General features: G+C 44.4%; 1 protein-coding gene across 5 annotated transcripts in view; it reads right to left on the bottom strand.

The window, feature by feature from the left end:
- mab21l3 (mab-21-like 3) overlaps nucleotides 1-23,868 on the bottom strand; it is an 85,208-nt gene extending 61,340 nt beyond the window's left edge. For 2 of the 5 annotated variants that reach the window (XM_068040718.1, XM_068040720.1), the window contains exons 1-3: nucleotides 23,787-23,868; nucleotides 23,028-23,177; nucleotides 17,717-17,857 (exon numbers count right to left, since the gene is read on the bottom strand). In XM_068040718.1, the coding sequence (XP_067896819.1) occupies nucleotides 17,717-17,857; nucleotides 23,028-23,075 (189 nt within the window). In that variant the 5' untranslated portion in view covers nucleotides 23,076-23,177; nucleotides 23,787-23,868. Of the gene's footprint in view, nucleotides 1-17,358; nucleotides 17,472-17,716; nucleotides 17,858-18,669; nucleotides 18,758-23,027; nucleotides 23,178-23,786 lie in introns of those variants that run through there. The other 3 variants (XM_068040719.1, XM_068040721.1, XM_068040722.1) reach the window with 3 other exon arrangements.
- Between the last annotated feature and the right edge of the window lie 235 nt (nucleotides 23,869-24,103).

The raw sequence follows: 24,103 nt of genomic DNA, 5'->3' as shown, positions 1-24,103 counted from the left end.
AATATTGATGGATGGAGCATTTCTGACATCCTGCCCCATGATGTTCGTTTTCTTGAGGCTGATGGTTAGGCCAAATTCATTGCAGGCAGACGCAAACCTGTCGATGAGACTCTGCAGGCATTCTTCAGTGTGAGATGTTAAAGCAGCATCGTCAGCAAAGAGGAGTTCTCTGATGAGGACTTTCCGTACTTTGGACTTCGCTCTTAGACGGGCAAGGTTGAACAACCTGCCCCCTGATCTTGTGTGGAGGAAAATTCCTTCTTCAGAGGATTTGAACGCATGTGAAAGCAGCAGGGAGAAGAAAATCCCAAAAAGTGTGGGTGCGAGAACACAGCCCTGTTTCACACCACTCAGGATAGGAAAGGGCTCTGATGAGGAGCCACCATGTTGAATTGTGCCTTTCATATTGTCATGGAATGAGGTGATGATACTTAGTAGCTTTGGTGGACATCCGATCTTTTCTAGTAGTCTGAAGAGACCACGTCTGCTGACGAGGTCAAAGGCTTTGGTGAGATCAATGAAAGCAATGTAGAGGGGCATCTGTTGTTCACGGCATTTCTCCTGTATCTGACGAAGGGAGAACAGCATGTCAATAGTCGATCTCTCTGCACGAAAGCCACACTGTGCCTCAGGGTAGACGCGCTCGGCCAGCTTCTGGAGCCTGTTCAGAGCGACTCGAGCAAAGACTTTCCCCACTATGCTGAGCAGGGAGATTCCACGGTAGTTGTTGCAGTCACCGCGGTCACCTTTGTTTTTATAGAGGGTGATGATGTTGGCATCGCGCATGTCCTGGGGTACTGCTCCCTCGTCCCAGCACAGGCATAGCAGTTCATGTAGTGCTGAGAGTATAGCAGGCTTGGCACTCTTGATTATTACATAATCACTGACCAACGCAAACAGATGGACCGCTGGGTTGAGCACTACCTAGAACTGTACTCCAGGGAGAATGCTGTCACTGAGACTGCCCTCAATGCAGCCCAGCCTCTACCAGTCATGGATGAGCTGGACATACAGCCAACCAAATCGGAACTCAGTGATGCCATTGACTCCCTAGCCAGCGGAAAAGCCCCTGGGAAGGACAGCATTACCCCTGAAATAATCAAGAGTGCCAAGCCTGCTATACTCTCAGCACTATATTCCTGATATACCTATAGAAAGCCTTAGGGTTTTCCCTGATCCTATCCACCAATGACTTCTCGTGTCCTCTCCTTGCTCTTCTTAGCTCTCCCTTTAGATCCTTCCTGGCTAGCTTGTAACTCTCAAGCGCCCTAACTGAGCCTTCACGTCTCATCCTAACATAAGCCTTCTTCTTCCTCTTGACAAGCGCTTCAACTTCTTTAGTAAACCACGGCTCCCTCGCTCGACAACTTCCTCCCTGCCTCACAGGTACACACTTATCAAGGACACGCAGTAGCTGCTCCTTGAATAGGCTCCACATTTCGATTGTTCCCATCCCCTGCAGTTTCCTTCCCCATCCTACGCATCCTAAATCTTGCCTAATCGCATCATAATTTCCTTTCCCCCAGTTATAATTCTTGCCCTGCGGTATATACCTGTCCCTGCCCATCGCTAAGGTAAACCTAACCGAATTGTGATCACTATCACCAAAGTGCTCACCTACATCTAAATCTAACACCTGGCCGGGTTCATTACCCAGTACCAAATCCAATGTGGCATCGCCCCTGGTTGGCCTGTCTACATACTGTGTCAGAAAACCCTCCTGCACACACTGGACAAAAACTGACCCATCTAAAGTACTCGAACTATAGTATTTCCAGTCGATATTTGGAAAGTTAAAGTCCCCCATAACAACTACCCTGTTACTCTCGCCCCTGTCGAGAATCATCTTCACTATCCTTTCCTCTACATCTCTGGAACTATTTGGAGGTCTATAAAAGACTCCCAACAGGGTGACCTCACCTCTCCTGTTTCTAACCTCGGCCCATACTACCTCAGTAGACGAGTCCTCAAACGTCCTTTCTGTCGCTGTAATACTCTCCTTGATTAACAATGCCACACCCCCCCCCTCTTTTACCATCTTCTCTGTTCTTACTGAAACATCTAAATCCCGGAACCTGCAACATCCATTCCTGCCCCTGCTCTACCCATGTCTCCGAAATGGCCACTACATCGAGATCCCAGGTACCAACCCATGCTGCAAGCTCACCCACCTTATTCCGGATGCTCCTGACGTTGAAGTAGACACACTTTAAACCAGGTTCTTGCTTGCCAGTGCCCTCTTGCGTCCTTGTAACCTTATCCCTGACCACACTACTCTCAACATCCTGTACACTGGAACTACAATTTAGGTTCCCCATTCCCCTGCTGAATTAGTTTAAACCCCCCCGAAGAGCACTAGCAAATCTCCCCCCCAGGATACTGGTACCCCTCTGGTTCAGGTGAAGACCATCCTGTTTGTAGAGGTCCCACCTACCCCAGAAAGAGCCCCAATTATCCAGGAAACCAAAACCCTCCCTCCTGCACCATCCCTGCAGCCACGTGTTCAACTCCTCTCTCTCCCTATTCCTCGCTTCGCTATCACATGGCACGGGCAACAACCCAGAGATAACAACTCTGTTTGTTCTCGCTCTAAGCTTCCACCCTAGCTCCCTGAATTTCTGTCTTAAATCCCCATCTCTCTTCCTACCTATGTCGTTGGTGCCTATGTGGACCACGACTTGGGGCTGCTCCCCCTCCCCCTTAAGGATCCCAAAAACACGATCCGAGACATCACGAACCCTGGCACCTGGGAGGCAACATACCAACCGTGAGTCTCTCTCGTTCCCACAGAACCTCCTATCTGTTCCCCTAACTATGGAGTCCCCAATGACTAATGCTCTGCTCCTCTTCCCCCTTCCCTTCTGAGCAACAGGGACAGACTCTGTGCCAGATACCTGTACCCCATTGCTTACCCCTGGTAAGTCGTCCCCCGCAACAGTATCCAAAACGGTATACCTGTTGTTGAGGGAAACGGCCACAGGGGATCCCTGCACTGCCTGCTGGTTCCCTCTCCTTCCCCTGATGGTAACCCATCTACCTACTTCTTTTACCTGAGGTGTGACTACCTCCCCATAACTCCTCTCAATAACCCCCTCCGCCTCCCGAATGATCCGAAGTTCATCCAGCTCCAGTTCCCTAACGCGGTTCTCGAGGAGCTGGAGTTGGGTGCACTTCCCGCAGATGCAGTCAGCAGGGACACTCTTGGCGACCCTTACCTCCCACATTCTGCAGGAGGAACATACAACTGCCTTAACTTCCATTCCCTCTATTCTAAATTCCCAACAAAAATTCCCAACATACTTTGGTTCTGTCTTCACAAAGGAGGACACAAATAACATACCAGAAATGTTGGGGAACACAGGGTTTCGCAAGAAGGAGGAACTGAAGGAAATCAGTATTAGTAGAGAAATGGTGTTGGGGAAATTGATGGGATTGAAGGCTGATAAATCCCTAGGGCCTGATAATCTACATCCCAGAGTACTTAAGGAAGTGACCCTAGAAATAGTGGATGCATTGGTGGTCATCTTCCAAGATTCCATAGACTCTGGAACAGTTCCTACAGATTGGAGGATAGCTAGTGTAACCCCACTATTTAAAAAGGGAGGTAGAGAGAAAAACAGGGAATTATAGACCAGTCAGCCTGACATCAGCAGTGGGGAAAATTCTAGAGTCCATTATCAAAGATTTTATAGCAGAGCACTTAGAGGACAGTGGTAGAATTGGACAGAGTCAGCATGGATTTACGAAAGGAAAATCATGCTTGACAAATCGACTAGAATTCGTCAAGGATGTAACTGGTAGAGTTGATGAGGTGGAGCCTGTGGATGTGGTTTATTTGGTCTTTCAGAAGGCTTTCGACAAAGTCCCACATAAGAGGTTAGCGCGTAAAATTAAAGTACATGGGATTGGGGGTAGTGTATTGCGATGGATAGAAAATTGGTTGGTAGACAGGTAACAAAGAGTAGGAATAAATGGGTCTTTTTCCAAATGGCAGGCAGTGACTAGTGGGGTACCGCAGGAATCAGTGCTAGGACCCCAGCTATTCACAATATATATTAATGATTTAGATGAGGGAACTAAATGTAATATCTCCAAATTTGCAGATGACACAAAACTGGGTGGGGGGGGGGGGGGGGGAGGGGGGGTAAGTTGTGAAGAGGATGCAGAGAGGCTTCAGGATGATTTGGACAAGTTGAGTGAGTGGGCAAATGCATGGCAGATGCAGTATAATGTGGATAAATGTGAGCTTATCCACTTTGATAGCAAAAACAGGAAGGCAGATTATCTGAATGGCTATAAACTGAGAGAGGGGAATATGCAACGAGACCTAGGTGTTAGCTGAAGGTAAGCATGCAGGTGCAACAGGCGGTAAAAAGGGCAAATGGTATATTGGCCTTCATAGTGAGAGGATTCGACTACAGGAGCGGAGATGTCTTGCTGCAACTATGGAGGACCTTGGTGAGGCCACACCTGGAATATTATGTGCAGTTTTGGTCTCCTTATCTGAGGAAGGATGTTCTTGCTATAGAGGGAGTGCAGCGAAGGTTTACCAGACTGATTCCTGGGATGGCGGGACTGACGTATGAGGAGAGATTGAGTCGGTTAGGATTATATTTGCTGGAGTTCAGAAGAGTGGGGGGGAAATCTCAGAAACCTATAAAATTCTAACAGGATTTGACAGGGTAGATGTAGGAAGGATGTTCCCGATGGTGGGGGAGTCCAGAACCAGGGGTCATAGTCTAAGGATACGGGGTAAAACTTTCAAGACTGAGATTAGGAGAAATTTCTTCACCCACAGAGTGGTGAGCCTGTGGAATTCACTACCACAGAAATCAGTTGAGGCCAAAACATTGTATGTTTTCAAGAAGGAGTTAGATATAGGTCTTGGGGCGAAAGGGATCAAAGGATATGGGGGGGAAAAGGGTGAACAGGTTACGGAGTTGGATGATTAGCCATGATCATAATGAATGGCGGAGCAGGTTGAAGGGCCGAATGGCCTACTCCTGCTCCTATTTTCTATGTTTCAATGTCTCTGGCAGCTGCTGAAGTTAAATGAGTTAAACCCAAACCCCATCAATCCCTCAATGGCCTCTCTCGCCACCTCCATCCCCACCCCGCACAACAGTACTCCACTCCCTCCCGGGATTGCCATCCCGCTTGCCGCTTCTCTTCTCTGCTCCCTCCCACGATCACCACTTTATCCCGCTGTTCTCTTCCACCCCTGTCTCCCAGCCCAGAGAAGCGGTGGTATGGAGCAGTTAGCAGGGAATAAAAGCGACGATTGCGGGAGGGAGCAAATACTGTTGTGAGGGGGTGGGGGGAGTGGAGGCAACATTGGGACATCGTTACTTCTGACGTCATTACATGGTGATGTCAACCTGCACATGCGCGGATTCATACTGGCAAGCTGCAAATGTTAGGACACACTGATGATGTCGGTGATCGCTCTGCACATACTCTGCTTTGTCAGGAGTTACTCCAATTCTGTAAAGATTAGCAGTGGGCCAGAAGATTGGAAAAATTTTAGAAACCAACAAAGGATGATGAAAAAAAGATAGAGGGAGAAATCAGAATGACAGTAAATTAGCACTAATATTTGAACAAACATTTTGTACTTGTCTTTACAGTAGAAGACACTAAAAGCTTCCCAATAATAGAAAATCAAGGGGCAAAAGGAAGGGAGGAACTTAAATCAAACACTATCCCCAGAGAAAAAGCACTAGAAAACTAATGGGACTGAAGGCTGACAAGTCCCCAGGACCTGATGACCTGCATCCTCGGGTCTTAAAAGAAGTTGCTGCAGAGATAGTGGATGCATTGGTTGTAATCTTCCAAAATTCCCTAGATTCTAGAAAGGTCCCAGCAGATTGGAAAACCACAAATGTACTGCCCTAATCAAGAAAGGAGGGAGACAGAAAGCAGGAAGCTTTTGGCCAATTAGCCCAACATCTGTCATTGTGAAAATGCTAGAGTCTACTAAGGAAGTAGTAGCAGGACATTTGGAAAATCATAATACAATCAAGCAGAGTCAACATGATTTTATGAAAGGGAAATCCTGTTTGACAAATTTATTAGAGTTCTTTGAGGATGTAACAAGCAGGGTGGATAAAAGGGAACCAGTAGATGTCGAAGGGAATTTTATCCTCTCCCCCGCGAAAGGAAGAGCATAAAATTGGGTGGGATGTTACAGGGATGACCCTGCCACATTCCCGCCTCTGGCAAAATTAAGTCCAGGGCAGGAAGGCCTGTGAATTAGACATGCAGCAGGCAGCCCTGTCACCACACGGGAAGCACAGCACAAAAAAAAATGCGCAGGTTGCTTGCGAGCTCTTTGGGGAGTGGAGGGGGGGGGGGGTCCTTCATTAAAGGGTAGCTAGTGCCTGAATGAGTGACCCAGCACATCAGGAAGGGCAGGGGGCCCGCTGAGAGCCAGCCCCATGTCATTGCTAATGACCCCACTACACCCCCTCACACATGACCCCCACCCCGTAAAATCCCCCTCGGCCTGCCCTACCTTTGACTGGGTCCAGCGATGCTCCTGGGCTTCCAGTAGTTGCTCCACTGGCAACAGCCACTGCTCCATGGTGGCATTGCCAGTGGAAGAGCAGTCAGCCTCTGATTGGCCAGCAGCTTCCAGAGGGCGGGACTTCTGGCACCAGGGTCCTTGATCCCCTGGAAGGCCCACTGCTGTCCACTTAAGTGCTGGATTGGCACTAGATTTAGTGGGCCTTGCACAGAAGAGGCGATGCAGAGATCTCGGCATCGATTTCTCCGGCTGGCGAGACCCTTGTTGCCATCATAAAATCCCAGCTTGTGGTGTATTTGGATTTCCAAAAGGCATTCGATAAGGTGCCACATAAAAAGTTACAACACAAGATAAGAGCTCACGGTGTTGTGTATAATATATTAGCATGGATAGAGGATTGGCTAACTAACAGGAAACAGAGTGGGGATAAATGGGTCATTTTCAGGTTGGTAAATTGTAACTAGTGGAGTGCCACAGCAATCAGTGCTGGGGCCTCAACTATTTACAATCTATATTAAAATTACTTTGATGAAGGGACAGGGTGCATTGCAGCCAATTTTGCTGATGATACAAAGATACGGGGAAAGCAAGTTTTAAGGAGGACACAGAGTCTGCAAAGAGTTAGGTTAAAGTGAGCGGTCAAAAAATTGACCGATGGAGTATAATGTGGGAAAATATGAGGTTATCCACTTTGGTAGGAAGAATATAAAAAAAATCAAATTATTTTTTAAACGGAGAGTGACTACAGAATGCTATGGTACAGAGGGATCTGGGTGTCCTTATATGTGAATCACAAAACGTTAGCATGCAGGTACAGCAAGTAATTAGGAAGGAAAACAGAATGTTGGCATTTAGTGCAAGGGGAATGGAGTATAAAAGTTGGGAAGTCTGAAAAGGACATTTGTGAAACCACACCTAGAGGACGGTTTACAGTTTGGTCTCTTTATTCAAGGAGGGATATACGTGAGTTGGAGGTAGTTCAGAGATAGTTCACTAGGTTGATTCCTTAAATGAAGGGGTTGGCTTATGAGGAAAGGTTGAGCAAGTTGGGCCTATACTCATTGGAGTTTAGAAGAATGAAAAGTGATCTTATTGAAACATATAAGATTCTGAGGGGGCTTGACAGGGTAGATGCTGAGAGGATGTTTCACCTCGAGGGGAATCTAGAACTAGGGGGCACAGTTTCAGAATAAGGGGTCTCCCATTTAAGACAGAATGGAGGAGGGTCATGAATCTTTGGAATTTTCTTCCCCAAAGAGCAGTGGAGGCTGGGTCATTGAATATATTCAAGGTGGAGTTAGACAGATTTTTGATCTACAAAGGAACCAAGGGTTATGGGGGCACACAGGAAAGGAGAGTTGAGGCCAAGATCAGCTCAACCATGATCTTATTGAATGGCGGAGCAGTCTTGAGGGGCTGAATGGCCTACTCCTGCTCCTATTTCTTATGTTTTTATGGGACAACCACCTTTTAAGACATTGTGACATCATGACTTCACAATGCTCAAGGTCTCCTAACTTGAACAACCCCTTTGAGTAATATAAAAGGGTCTACTCCATCTCAGACACAGTTTCTTTTGCACAAGGCTCATTTGAAAAAGAATGGGAATTATTTGCTGCCCCCTCCCACCTCCTCTCCCCACAAAGGCCCAAAGGAGCATGTGGGTGGAGTGGACAGTGAGCAGGATGCTCAAAAAAACCCTACAAGACATACATTGTCTACATACAACTTGAGACTGGACAAGTAATACCGTAGGATAAGGAACAGGGTTGTAGCATACTGTATTGAACTGGTTGATTGTATTGTGATAGCTAAGCATTTGTATCCTACTATACCGCCTCTCTGCTGCCCCCTCTGTTGCGAGGGGAAAATAAAGTTTCAACATGGCTGCTCTCAGTAAAGACTTCATGTAGATTTACTCTGTGAATACAGAACAGAAACATGGCGATGAGGTGGAATTGGAATTTTTTTAAAAATTCATTCGAAAGATTACAGTCTGAAGAACATTATGACACACATTTTGGAACTCCCAAGTCAATTTTGAGGAGGTTTGGGCAATTTGAAAGATTGCTCTAAGTGTGTCTGCAATTTGTGTTCAAGTACAACTCTGTCAGCCAGCATGGTATGTAATTTTACAAAAAGGCATTGTAGACATATTTTATAACAATGGGGAAATTCAACCCTAACAAAAGAGGTCTGGTGTAATTATGAATGAAGGTTACACATTTGGCCGCAAGATAAAATAGGAGATGAGATAAACTGAATGTTTTCCTCACCATGATAGGGCCAGATGCTTCTGAGGTGGTGTTCAACCAATGTTGCCCATAAGACCCTAGTACTTTGGACTATTCAGAAATTAATAAGATTCTGGATTCATAATGGCACAACTGAGGATGAAATTGCATTCGGAGTTGATTTTCGTGGAAGGACGCAGTTGCCAAGTGAGTCTATTACAGATTATATTCTTGAATTAAAGAAACTCTCTCATTACTGCAGTTGTGGCATGAACTTAGAAATGAACCTTAGAGACACATTCATTGGAGGTCTAAAGAACAGTAAAATCCTGGCCAAGCTTTTGATTAAAAGGTAATAAGCTGATGTTGAAGGAGGGCTGCGATGAGGCCACAGCCATGGAAATCGCAGGAAGAGATAGTGCAGATCGCAAGGAAGTTCTTTTCCTGAGCAGGCAGGGGAGGGCCACCAGATTTCAGTGGGAACCAGGCCACAGCAGCCAGGTTCACAGACTCAGTCAGAAATTTAGATGTCATCATTGCCATGGTAGCCACCAACCATTTAAATCCTCCTAATTCCAGTCAAAGCTTGTGGGAAATTTGGTCATATCTAGACGGCATGCAAGAGTAGAAGCAACATTAATGCTCTTGGTCTCAGCAATGCACCAGGTTGGGTTTCTGGTGGACCTAAAGCTGGTTCAGTGTCCTGGAAGTCCTCAAATGCACACTTGATAGATATGCAAAAGAAGTTGATGTTATCGAGCAGGAAGATCAAGAGTTGTACTCAGAGAGCAAGAAAAACAGCACATGGAAGTTGAGAGAAAAAGGGCTGAAGATAGAATTCCAGTGCCAACAGTAAAAATGAAAGTCAGTCAGAGATTCACAACTTACTTTTGAAGTTGATACAGCTGCAGTAGTGTCTGTTATCTCAGCAGGAAAGTACAAAAAGTTAAGTCACATTCCCTTATGTAAAACATGTGTGAAACTGACTAGTTATTCCAATAATAGTATTCCAGTATTTGGTGATGTTAATTTTAGGATGCATCATCATATTCCACCCTATTACTTGCCATTGGTAGTAGTAGGAGGGAACAACATCTCCCTGATGGGAAGAAATTGGCTTAAGAAAATATATGTTTAAATTGGGCCGAGTTTTTACAGTAGGGATCAGTAAGAGTATGCATGACATTGAGGAACAGAAGACTGATTCAATTTTAGCCAGAGTTACCTATAAATTGCTTTACACACACAAATAACATGCTAGTGCCTGCCAGAGAAATTTCTGAAGAAACTCGCAAGGATGTGGTGCTCAGTAAAGTACTTAATTATGTTATGATTGGCTGGTCTAAAGAGTGTGATGATGAAAATTTGCAGGAGTATTTCACACATAGAAATGAAATGAACTGAGTGTAGATCAAGGCTGGCTTGTATGGGGTTCAGGAGTCATTATTCTGCCAACGTTTAGGGAGAGATTAGAGGGATTTCATCAAGAGCACACAGGGATAGTCCATATGAAAGCAGTATCAAGAAGCTATTTCTAGTATCTAAAAAAGTAGATAGAGATATTGAAGAGTTGGTGAAAAGTTGTGAAGTGTCTCTCAGAATGAGAAATGATCCAACCAAGGTTCCTTTCATTCCATAGTCAAACACAAGAAAACCGGGGGAATGAGTACATGTCGATTTCTTTAAAATGGAAAGTAAAGAGTATTTTGTTTTGGTTGATATCTATAGCAAGTGGATATGCCAAACACCACAAGTTCCAAAACTATTGCGGTTTTGTGAAGTTGGTTTGCAATTTGTGTGTTGACAGAAGTGTTGGATTCAGATAATAGTCCACAGTTTATGTAAGAAGAGTTTGAAATATTTCGGAGTCAGAATGGAGTCAAACACAATCTGACACCACCCTATTACCCGGCATAGAATGATGCTGCAGAAAGAAGTGTACAAATTGTAAAGAGATCTTTGCAGAAGTATTTACTCGGCGACAAGCTCGGCAGTAATTTCCATGTTTCTGTTCAACACAGCTGGACAATTTTTTTTCTATTACAGAAGAACCCCACAGTCTACAATAGGTTACTCACTTTATGAGTTAGTGTTTAAACCAGCGCCTAGGACAAGGTTTAGTTTGCTTAAGTCTGACGTCAACAGCAAAGTAAGGGAAAAGCAAGAGAGAGTAAAGATGAGTCATGATACTCGAGGCATGTAACTTAGAGAGTTCAGTACAGGTCAGAACGTCATTGGTGAAAAAGCCACCAAGGTGTAGGAGTTTGGAGTTGTTGTAAAAAGATTAGATATATTCACATATCTACTGAAGATTGGAGACAGACTCTGTCTGTGTCATGTAGATCATTTGCTTGTTAGAGAAAACTGACAAAGGGGGAGCATGAGAAACCTCCTACAGTCGAAATTCCTACAGTCCCAGTGAAAGTCAGAATGAAAGTGCAAGTCACAAAGAAGTTGAAAGTTTGCCTGTATCACAGAATCCACGGTTAGAGCAGAGCAAGGCAGGGTCTTTGATTAAGACTATTCAATTAATTTCACAGTTCCAACTACTTAGTGGAGTTGGTAGTCAAAAGTCAAAGTTCGGAGTCTCCATAGTCTGAGACATTGGGCTGGATTCTATGAGCTCAAAGAATGGTGGCCCAGGGTAGCCCACACACCACCAACCACTCCCCCCCCCCCCCACCCCAACAATCATGTGGAGGGGCTGGGCTGTCCATCCCCAGCAATGGGGTCAGCTGCCTGTGCGCAAGCGCTGATGCCGTTTTTAAAGGGCAGTCAGCCCTGCCGGGATATTTAAATTTTTAAAGAGATATAACCCCAGAATTACATTAATAAAGTTCCAAAGCCCCTTTCCCACCACCAACCCCACCCCCTTAACATTTACATTAACTATTTGCCTTTCCCCCCAAAACACTTACCTTTAACATCTGACCTTTCCCCCAAACTGCACAAAGTTTAAAATACAACCCTTCCCAACATCCCCTCCACCCCATGGTGTTTATTTGACCCCCCCACCCCAGTGTCGTGCTTCGTTTCTCCAGACGGGGATCCGAAGGCGCAGGTGTGCCGGCTGCCACGCTGATGATTGTGGCGGGTCCTCAAGATCTGAGGTAAGTATATATAAACACATTCATTTTATTAATTTGAATATGGTGATGATGGTCCTGTCACCAAGCAGCAGGGGGGTGGTCGCCACAGTGCCTTGGTGACGCCGGGAGGATCAGGCTGGGCTCTGTTGGCATCAAGGTCTGTGGCGGGCCTCATCCCGAGTCATCTTCAGGCCACCCCGCCACAGATCTCTACGTCGAGGGCTGCTTAAAATCTAGCCTGTTAGGAGAGCACAATCAAGCTAATGAAAATGGAAGAAGATATCCAGACAGAGAGAGAAGCCAGATAGGTTAATTGAAAGAATATAGGAAGGAAGAAGAAACAAGTTGTTCTTTTCATTACTTTTTGTCAGATGATATTTTTGTTAAAGAAATACTGGTGTTAAGGAAAACCAATTTTAACATGTACATTACTCTAGAAGTATTGTTATATATGTTTTATTTGTGATTACAGTAACAAGCATGCAACCCAACCTGTTAAATTTCAGAGTATTGTTATTGCATTCTGGGAAATTATGTACAAGTACCATTTTACATTTTAATGTACCAGTTTTGTTTTGGAGTGTCATGTACAGTATTGAACTGACTGATTGTATTGTGATAGCTAAGCATTTGTATACTGCTATACTGCCTCTCTGCTGCCCGCTCTTTTGGGAGGTGTAAATAACGTTTCAACATGGCTGCTCCCAATAAACATAGATTTACTCTGTGACTACACAGGGTCAAGGTCCTGGAAGGAGAATAGATACCCCAGCTGCCAGGACAAACTTGTGAAAGAAATTGTCATCCTCAGCTGCTAAATCCAAACAGCAATGCTTGGTAAAGATATTTTGCTGATTTATATACATTATTGATGGATACAAAAAATAAATACACCCGAGAGAAATCATTTCTCAAGGCCCATTTGGCTCATCTTTCTTCAGAAATCCATTGTCCATCACAACATTGAATTGCCTGTTGAATGATCCCAGAATTTTTGCCTCCATACCTCCACCTAGAAAATCATTCCTGTGATTAAATAACTTAGTGAGAAGAAGTGCTTCTCAACACTTAGGAAACTGCCGCATACTTGTTTCAAGAATGCCCAGTAAGTAACATTGGAAGGGGTGGAATGATATTTCACTAAAGAAAGGGCCAGTATACCCTATAGATTGGGCAGCAGCACTAATGGATGATGTAGAACTGGTTGGTGTTCATTGAGCCTTTTTGTCCAGCACAATCTTAAATCCTGACTGGTACAAGCTATAAAGCACAAGTAAATGTTGCAGTTGCTAATGCCATGCCAAAGGCATCAAGCTCATCTAAAACAAACAGTTAAGACCACTGAACTTTTTACTCCATATGTGATGTAAGGGGACCATTATTGCAGATTTTAGTCGAATTTGACAAGATGAAGAATTTCAACAGCAAACCAACAGAGTCCTGGGGCTTGATTTTTAGACCCCCACCAGGGCCAGGAATGGATGTGAGAGGGTGCTAAAAACAGCGCCACTGGCCTGTGTGCCAGCTCCCCAGTTCCAACCAGCCCCAGGCCATTTTCCTGGAGGCGGGATGGGGTGGGGGTCTGCATGCAGCAGGTAGTCGATTAAACCAATTAACAGCCTATGAAGGCCTGTTAATGGTGGTCAACTGGGATTTTCCAATTGGCCTCTGGATTCCCGGAGTCGATGGGAGCCAGTTTAGCAGCCTGCGTGTGGCCTCCCGGTGGCAGACTTGGGGCCAGCACTCCAGGCAGCCTTAGAGGCCTTCCCTGCCTGCCAGGGTGCAGCAGCAGCCATGGGCTGCCCTGTAGAAGGGATACCCAACCCCAGCACCCCCCACCCCCCCGTGGTGGCCTGGCTGCGAAAGTGATTTTTTAATGGAATGATTTTTCCGCCCTGGGAAAAAGTCTCTGGCTAGCCACTCTATCTATGCCTCCCATCATCTTGTACACCTCTATCAAGTCACCTCTCATCCTTCTTCGCTCCAATGAGACAAGCCCTAGCTCCCTCAACCTTTCTTCATAAGACATGCCCTCCAGTCCAGGCAGCATCCTGGTAAATCTCCTCTGCACCCTCTCTAAAGCTTCCACATCCTTCCTTTAATGAGGCGACCAGAACTGAACACAATATTCCAAGTGTGGTCCAACCAGGGCTTTATAGAGCTGCAGCATAACCTCGCGGCTCTTAAACTCAATCCCCCTGTTAATGAAAGCCAACACCTCATACGTCTTCTTAACAACCCGATCAACTTGGGTGGCAACTTTGAGGGATCTATGGACGTGGACCCCAAGATCCCTCTGTTCCTCCACACTGCCAAGAATCCTGTCTTTAAGCCTGTATTCTGCATTCAAATTCGACCTTCCAAAATGAATCACTTCACACTTTTCCAGGTTGAACTCCATCTGCCACTTCTCACCCCAGCTCTGCATCCTGTCAATGTCCCGTTGCAACCTACAACAGCCCTCCACACTATCCACATCTCCAGCAACCTTTGTGTCATCAGCAAACTTACTAACCCAGCCTTCCACTTCCTCATCCAAGTCATTTATAAAAATCACAAAGAGCAGAGGTCCCAGAACAGATCCCTGCGGAACACCACTGGTCACCGAGCTCCAGGCTGAATACTTTCCATCTACTAACACCCTCTGTCTTCTATGGGCCAGCCAATTCTGTATCCAGACAGCCAAATTTCCCTGTATCCCATGCCTCCTTACTTTCTGAATGAGCCTACCATGGGGAACCTTATCAAACGCCTTGCTAAAATCCATATACACCACATCCACTGCTCTTCCTTCATCATGTGTTTTGTCACATCCTCAAAGAATTCAATTAGGCTTGTGAGGCATGACCTGCCCCTCACAAAGCCATGCTGACTATCTCTAATCAAACTATGCTTTTCCAAATAATCATAAGTCCTGTCTCTCAGAATCCTCTCCAATAATTTGCCCACCACCGACATAAGACTGACTGGTCTATAAGATTAGATTAGATTAGAGATACAGCACTGAAACAGGCCCTTCGGCCCACCGAGTCTGTGCCGAACATCAACCACCCATTTATACTAATCCTACACTAATCCCATATTCCTACCAAACATCCCCACCTGTCCCTATATTTCCCTACCACCTACCTATACTAGTGACAATTTATAATGGCCAATTTACCTATCAACCTGCAAGTCTTTTGGCTTGTGGGAGGAAACCGGAGCACCCGGAGAAAACCCACGCAGACACAGGGAGAACTTGCAAACTCCACACAGGCAGTACCCGGAATCGAACCCGGGTCCCTGGAGCTGTGAGGCTGCGGTGCTAACCACTGCGCCACTGTGCCGCCCTTCCCAGGGTTATCCCTATTCCCTTTCTTGAACAAGGGAATAACATTTGCCACCCTCCAATCATCTGGTACTACTCCAGTGGACAGTGAGGACGCAAAGATCATCGCCAAAGGCGCGGCAATCTCTTCCCTCGCTTCCCGTAATAACCTTGGGTATATCCCGTCTGGTCCCGGGGACTTATCTATCATCAAGTCTTTCAAAATTTCCAGCACATCCTCCTTCTTAACATCAACCTGTTCGAGCATATCAGCCTGTTTCACGCTGTCCTCACAAACGACAAGGTCCCTCTCACTAGGGAATACTGAAGCAAAGTATTCATTAAGGACCTCCCCTACCTCCTCCGACTCCAGGCACGAGTTCCCTCCACTATCCCTGATCGGCCCTACCCTCACTCTGGCCATCCTCTTGTTCCTCACATAAGTGCAGAACGCCTTGGGATTTTCCTTAATCCTACCCGCCAAGACTTTTTCATGTCCCCTTCTAGCTCTCCTAAGTGCATTCTTCAGTTCCTTCCTGGCTCCCTTGTAACCCTCTAGAGCCCTGTCTGATCCTTGCTTCCTCGACCTTAAGTAAGCTTCCTACTTCCTCTTGACTAGCTGTTTCACATCTCTTGTCATCCAAGGTTCCTTCACCCTACCATCCCTTCCTTGCCTCATTGGGACAAAACTATCCAGCAGTCGCAGCAAGTGCTCCCTAAACAACCTCCACATTTCTGTCGTGCATTTCCCTGAGAACATCTGTTCCCAATTTATGCTCCCCAGTTCCTGCCTAATAGCATTGTAATTCCCCCTCCCCCAATTAAATATTTTCCCATCCCGTCTGCTCCTGTCCCTCTCCATGACTATAGTAAAGGTCAGGGAGTTGTGATCACTATCACCGAAATGCTCTCCCACCGAGAGATCTGCCACCTGGCCTGGTTCGTTGCCAAGCACCAAATCCAACATAGCCTCCCCTCTCGTCGGCCTATCTACATACTGAGTCAGGAAACCTTTCTGGACACACCTGACAAAATCTGCTCCATCCAAACTATTTGCACTAAGGAGGTTCCAATCAGTATTAGGGAAGTTGAAGTCACCCATGATAACAACCCTGTTACTTCTGCACCTTTCCAAAATCTGCCTCCCAATCTGTTTCTCCGTGTCTCTGTTGCTATTGGGGGTTCTGTAGAAAACTCCCAATAAAGTGACTGCTCCTTTCCTGTTTCTGACTTCCACCCATAATGACTCAGTGGACAAACCCTCCTCGACGACCTCCCTTTCTGCAGCTGTGATACTATCCCTGATTAGCAATGCCACTTTCCCCCACCTCTTTTACCTCCCTCCCTATTCCTTTTGAAACATCTAAACCCCGGAACATCCAATATCCATTCCTGCCCCTGTGATATCCAAGTTTCCGTAATGGCCACAACATCATAGCTCCAAGTACTGATCCATGCTCTAAGTTCATCACCCTCATTCCTGACACTTCTTGCATTAAAATAGACACACTTCAACCCATCATACTGGCTGCAACTTTGCCCTGTCAACTGTCTAACCTTCCTCACAGACTCTCTGCACTCTGTATCTGCCTGTTCAACAGCTACCCCATCCACTGATCCGTAGCTCCGGTTCCCATCCCCCTGCCAAATTAGTTTAAACCCTCCCGAAGAGCTCTAGCAAACCTCCCGCCATGACCTGTGCTAATCCATTTTAGTGCTGAATGGAGCATACAATATACAGACACAACATCTACATTTCTCTGACAATTCCATTGTCCATTTAAATCAATCTATTCCTGTTCTCAATGAATTCTCCTCATTTTCCATAAATTACCTTTTAACAACCAACTTTCTTCAGGGCAGACAAATTCCATAACTTTTTCCACAGCCATTGTAATGTCTCTCCATGATCAGTAAAGAAAAGCTGCTCTTGCAGAAGACCAAGCCTGTTTTTCACTTGCTCCATGATGGAGTGGTTTCCTGTGTCAAGCCACTGAGCTACCAGTATAAGAACTACTAAAGCCTCCTCTCAAATGGTGGCAGTCCTGTTCAGGTTATAGGCCGGTCTGAGATTCAAACTGGCAGTCAAGTTGTTGCGTGACATGTTCTATCAGAGTTACATAGGGTACAATGTGCTAGTGTTTCCACTGTATCCCTTCTTTATGCTAAAAATTATTTCTAACAAACTATAATAGTCACCTCTCCATGACACAGTGGAGTGCTGCCATCGGGATGAAGCATCTGAGCAATTAGCTGATTGGTCATTTTACGACCATGCTTCACTTCGACATCACTATGATGAACAATAATCCTGCATTAACTTGTTAATATCATAATTATCAATTAAAGTAATATATAAACAGACATTTCAAACAATGAATTTTGCAAGTTGACTCTAATAATTGCATGTAATGATTGTTCACAGATTAAGCTTCCTTGAGGTTCAACTTGCTTCTGATGTGACCCTCCACAAAAGTTTTATAAACCAAGTTCGGTACAAGCTGCTTCTGTTAAATTGAATTTTACAGGTCAGCAGAGGCTCTGGTCCAGATATTACCTTAATGTTTTCATTGTTAATTCCAGAATGAGAAATGGGCTGAAATCGGCTATCCTCTGTGCTGATCGCAGAAGTCAGTTCTTGAACGATGGCATAAACTTCTTCTTCAGTCTTTGAAACTTGCCGACGACGCAGATCCACCTAACAAAGAAATTTGTTAAGATAACTCGAGCTCTGTTCTGAGCAACATACCACATAACAGAACTAAAAAATAGTCATGCACATCTTCTGGACATCAGTTGAATATGATCCCATGAGTCAATTATCTTATCTCAATGTTGTTACATCTTCCAATTCCCATGTTCAAACAAATCACCCAGTTTTTTTTAAAACTTTGTGCTGGGTGATAATAGGCTGCTTGCTCAGGTGTTTATTATGGCACCACAAGACAAATGCAATTATGAAGGGAACCACAAAACTTACTCAAGCTGAGGGGTACTAGAGGAATTATTAGAAACATTTTTTCCACTTCTCACATCCAATTAAGCAATCCCAGATTCGATATAGCATGGGGCAGATGCATATTTAACTTACTCTATCCTGACCCAACAATAAGCCTTATCTCCAACCTTAACTCATCAGTGTAAAATTTTCCATGCTATATACCACGATCTGGGTAGCATCTTTGAGCTAATTGTTGGCAATCTTGTACTCTGTATCTGCACTGACCACAAAGGAGCCTGTTCTACCACAATCAGAAAGGCAAAAAATTCACAGTATTACTATGACAGTGTACCTCCTGTTCGGCAGAACAGCATCAAAGGCAAAAATGAGGAGAAAAACTCGTTGGAAGACTGATATTTCCAGTTGTGGGTGTGGATAAGAGAATGCCCTCACTTCCTGATGTGGAAGAACGCCAAGTAGTAAACAAAATAAACAGCAGCTTTCTATTCAAGTGATGATTTGTAAAACATTCTGGTACTATTTTTAAAATCAAAGACAAAAATACTTACCATTTCATATGCTTTTACCAGCATGATTGCTGTGTATTGGGCAGAGCAAGCTAGCACGACAATTTGTTGTCTCAGAGGGGTTTAACTGAGCAACATTTGTACTATTAATAAGTTACTATTGACAGTTCCATTCAACACGAATTTCATTACTGGCCCTATGCAAGTTAAAGGACCAATGTCAAAGTCACAGTTAGTTCACATATTAACACTGAATTAGTAACTGCCAGCCTAATCAGTGATAGATTGATTGGCAATAAATTACACAATATAAAAATTGTCATTGTTTCATATAATGCCACTTCATAAACATGCAAGTTGCATTTTGAAGGTACTGTTCACATGCAGGAACATACCTCAAAATGTTGTACAACAACAGAGGATGCCAAGCATGAGGGGAAAGAGAAAAATAGAGAGGATTGAGGGGGGGGCGGAGAAATGGGACCCAAGGCACAGCTGGCGAGAAGGATTTTGAAAGCAGGGAGAGAGAGGTGGCAAGGTGGAGGGAGCTGGACAGAACTGTATTGACTGAGTGAGTGGGTGAGTGAGTGAGCAGCCACAAATGGTGGAGTAGAGGACAAAAAGAAGTCTGGTGTTAAAGGACTGGAGGGTGCTTGTGCAGGACAGGAGATGATCACTAAAGTAAGCTGCAGTGACACAAAGACAAGAATTTTGAAGTCAATTCACTTGAGTACTGGGAGCCAAGAGAGCTTGTAGGGGGTGGGATGACAGAAGTGTGTAGGATGTAGTATGGATAAGAACACATGCTTCAGCATATCGGATGAATTGAAGTTTATGAAAGTTTATGGTAGAACGGATGTCTAGGAGAACATTACAGAAATTGGACCATGAGGTGATGAAGGCTTCCTTGGTTTTGTCAACATTTAGCTGACTAAAACATTAGCTCATCCAAATCTTTATGCCAGGCAGGCTGTTGGAGACGGAGTAGATTTTCTACACTGTCTAGGTAATAATTGAGCAGATTGCCTGCTTGATTTTTATTCTATTAATCCACTGGATTACTGCCCAAGCACTGAAGACAAAAATCTACCCTATTCTTATAGGGATTCTGCACTTGATGTTGTTTTAATTGTTTTTTTATTTGTGAACAATCATCCACTATTAAAACAAGCTCCAAGAAATAAAGCTTTTTAATTGAGATGGCAGGAACAAAGAATTGCAACAACAATAGGGTTATTAGCAATTTTAGTTTAATGAGCTGCAACAGAGTTCCCCTGTAACAAGATATGCAACCTTATTTGTATTCATTTAGCTGTGTGTAAAAAGATAAAATTCAGAAAGTTTAATTTCACTTATCACCCTTTCGCAGCTTCCATTCCACATCCTTCACAGTTTATGCCATTGCTACTCTGAATTTTGTGGTCAGCCAAAAGGGAGTGACAAAGGCAGAGGTAGTTCCATCAGTGAGGCAGCCAACAAATCAGCAATCCATTGTTTAGTTTTCTGGAGACAATCAATGTCAGTCATGACTAAATTTGAACCTGCGTCCCTCACACGATGGGATATGTGTTGCACCAAGGCATTTCCACATCTATAGTACAGTTAACTTAGTAAAATAAACCAAGGTATTTCACAAAGGTGAAAACTGTTGCTGAAGAGTTATGGAAAGTAACCAAAGAGGTAAGATTTGAGGAAACTTTTGAAGGTGGAGAGAATCGGAGAAAGCTGGCAAGAATTATGGAGACAGTTCGAGAGTATGCGCTAAGGCAGCTGAAGAATCTTGTTGAATGGCAGAGCAGGCCTGAGGGGCCGAGTGGCCTACTCCTAATTCATATTTTCGAATGTTCGTATGAGAATGTGTACGGGATTGTCATATCATCCACAACAATCCTGTAATTGTAAAATTAACAACTAAAAAAAGCCATCTTCTTTGTATCCATGATTACTAAATTAGAGAAAATGCCACTGCATGTGCAGTTTCCTCCTCCCCCATTAATGTTTTCCCTCTTACCTCAATGAAGACATTGACTTATACTGAAGTCCAGTTCTATAACGTCTAGCCGCCCTTTGAGATGTAAATGAATCTAGACAGTTGGCCTTCACACACACTGCCCATCAGTGCCTATCTTTCCCACAACTTCAAGTTTGAACCACTCCAATTAGGTTTTCACTCGTGCCATAATACAGAAGTACACCGTCAGGTGGCAGGGTTATTTGAGACCTCAGTGGGTGGTTGTCCCTGCCCTTTTGGGAGTTGGCCCAGGTAAGGGTCCCATGCTCAGTGGTGATGGCTGCAGAGCAGGAACTTTGAGGGGCAACGTCTGCTTACATGTGGAGGATCTTGCAGGCAGATGACTTGTGTGCTTTAAAGGATACACGAGGAAGGCAACGGGAAACTACTTTGAGTACTTTCCCCTAATCATATTGCTCATTTCTTATGGAAGTTAAAAAATAAATGCGAGGCTCTTACAAGCAACTGAAGAGGAAAGTGCATGACCATGAGCCCTGGAGAAATAAGCAGAGGACCTGCCCTTGGGCAGATCACTGAAATAGCCCTAATCAAAGTCACAAATGACACCCTGTGTGACTGTGACCATGCTGCACTATCCTTCCTCATCCTTCTGCAGCCTTTGACTCAGTTGACCACACCATGCCTCTCGTCCACTGACCAGCTCAGTGGGACTGTCATCTCCTTTTCCAATTACATAGGATTACATAAAATATACAGCACAAAAAAGGCCATTTGGTCCAGTCAGTCCATGTCAGTGTTTATGCTTCACTCAAGCCTCCTCCCAGCTAACTATCAACGTAACCCTCTATTCCCTTCACCCTTATATGCTTGTCTAGCCTCCCCTTACATGCATCAATACCGTTCACTTCAATCACTCCCTGTGGTAGCGAATTCCACATTCTCACCACTATTTGGGTAAAGAAGTTTCTTCTGAATTCCCTATTGGATTTCTTGGTGACTATCTTACACTGATGGCCACAAGTTATGTTCTTCCCCACAAGTGGAAACACCAATCTTACCTACCTAATCATAGGGAATCTTTTCCTGCTCCCACAGCATGATCTCTGGAGTAGCCCAGGATCTACCCTTGGCCCCCTCATATTTCTCACCTATATGCTGTCCCTCAGCAATATCCCACAAAATGACATCAGGTTCCACATGTATGCTGGCGACTCCCAGTTCTACCTCACCACCACCTCTCTAGACCTCTCCACTGCATCTGTGTTAACAGACTTCTTCTCCAATGTCCAGTATTGGATGAGCCAAAAGTCCACCAATTAAATATTGGGAAGGCTGATGACATCGTCTTCAGTCCCCACCACAAACTTTGTTCCCTAGCCACTAATTCCACTCCCCTCCCTTGCTGCTATCCCTGGCTGAACCAGATTGTTTGCAATCTCAATCCTATTTGATGCTGCACTAAGCTTCTAATCTCGTATCCTCTCCATCAACAAGACCATCTACTTCCACCTCCATAATACCATCTGTCTCTGCTGCTGCATCAGCCCAGCTGTTGCTAAAACCCTCATGTGCACTGTTGTTACTTCCAGACTGGACTATTCCAGTGTTCTCCTGGTCAGCATTCCATCTTTCACTCTTCATAAACTTAATGCTTATCACACACTCTGCTGCCCAGATCCTAACTTGCACCAAAACCCATTCACCAATCACCTGAGCTCATTGACCTACATTGGCTTCCAATCCACCAACACTTTGATTTTTAAAATCAATCATGCTCATGTTCAAATCCCTCCATGGCCTCACTCCTCTTGCCCTTCTCTAGCCTTACAACCCTCTACAAACACTGCATTCCTCCAAATTTGGCCACCCGTGCATCCCCACTTCCTTCACCACACTTTTTATGGCCATACCGTTAGCCTCTAGGCTCTGCAATTTCCTCCCTAAACCTCTCCATCTTTCTCTCTTCCTTTAAGATGCTTCTTAAAACCGGTCTCTTTGACCAAGCTTTTGGTCACCTGTCCTAATGTCTCCTTCTTTGACTTGGAGTCAATTTTTGTCTTACTACACTCCTGTAAAGCCTCTTGGGATGTTTACACTATGTTACTGGTGCTATGTAAATGAAAATTGTTGTTTTACAAGATAAAACCCATTTGGCTACGGGGCTGTAAATTTGCCACAAAATGTAGAGAAAACACGTAAGGAAGGATACAGTTGAAGAAAACACCACCAAAGATACAGCAAAAATGTCAGAACATTGATGGAGACTCAGTAAATGTGGGGGCGAAAATGTCACAGTCATAAATCAATAGGGAATAAAAACTCCAAAATTAATTCAGCTATTAACAAATATTCCTCTTTAACATGAATGGTCTTCACTCTCCCTGGTGTTTACTTCATTGCATTCCATCTCACACAAATCTCCACCAACCTGATTCTGCAGGTAAAAGTCCAGATCCTCTTCTGTAAATTCAACCATTTCTGTCAGATCTCTTCACTTCTCTCCCTCTGCTCCTGCTATTCAAAATACACCGATTTTATTCTTGTGTTCCCATGTAACTTGTTCACTCGCTGACTGTTCCTTTAAAAAAAAAATCAGGCTATAACTTCCTAGGCCTATTTTCTTGGAATCTCCCATTCCCATATAATTATTGTTTTCTCTGTAATATTGCAGTGTTTTTATGAAATTATTGTTTATATAATTGCTTCCTTCTCTTTCCCCCTCTCATTCACATTCTTGAAGTTTTTCTACATATCCTCCATTTATTCCTGCAACAGAAAAATACTTCCAGATTTTTTTCCAGTCTCTCAGTTCTTTCTCTCAAATGTCTGATTTGGGTCCCTCACTCTTCTCTTCGCCCCCTCTGCTTTATTTTATTATGATTCTCACTGATTTTGTGGTTCTCATTGTTTCTCCCTTCCTGCCCTTTTCTTTATATCCCTTTCCTAGTTTCTACATTTATGCTCCCTCCAGTTTATTACTATTTCCCTCTTGCAGTTTTGAATTTTGGTGTTCTCCATTTCTTTCATTTTTTAGTATGCCATTCTCTCGGTTTCCACTCTTGAACACTCTCTCTAAGCGTATTAATTGTGATCATTTGCCCTTCTTTCTAGTTTATTATCAGGACTTCTCTCCTCCAGCCTTTAATTGCCCATATTCGTTCTACAAATCGGTCAAATGCAGATTTACCGTAAAACGTGCAGTCGGAAACTATTCTCTGCCGCTATATTCAGACATCCACAAACAGCAAACACTCCAGCCGATCGAATAGGAATCGTTTTTTGAGTTTCAGTTCTTTGTCCATTAAGTTCCGCGAGGTCCTAGCGCCCGAGGAGCACACTCCAAAGGGTCGCCGAGCGAGAGGCAGTGAGCGGAAAACTATGCAGCAAAGTGTTTCGGCTATCACTTGATAAGGATTTAGAACAGACACGGGCAGTTAACGAATTAACCCGATGAGCCACTAATCCTGCAAATTCCCGCGTTCTGAGAATGTCCTTTAAATTCAA

The sequence above is a fragment of the Heterodontus francisci genome, chromosome 10 (assembly GCF_036365525.1).
Source record: "Heterodontus francisci isolate sHetFra1 chromosome 10, sHetFra1.hap1, whole genome shotgun sequence".
NCBI lineage: Eukaryota > Metazoa > Chordata > Chondrichthyes > Heterodontiformes > Heterodontidae > Heterodontus > Heterodontus francisci.
The sequence above is the reverse complement of the archived record's forward strand: the minus strand, read 5'-3'. Positions and strand labels throughout refer to the sequence as shown.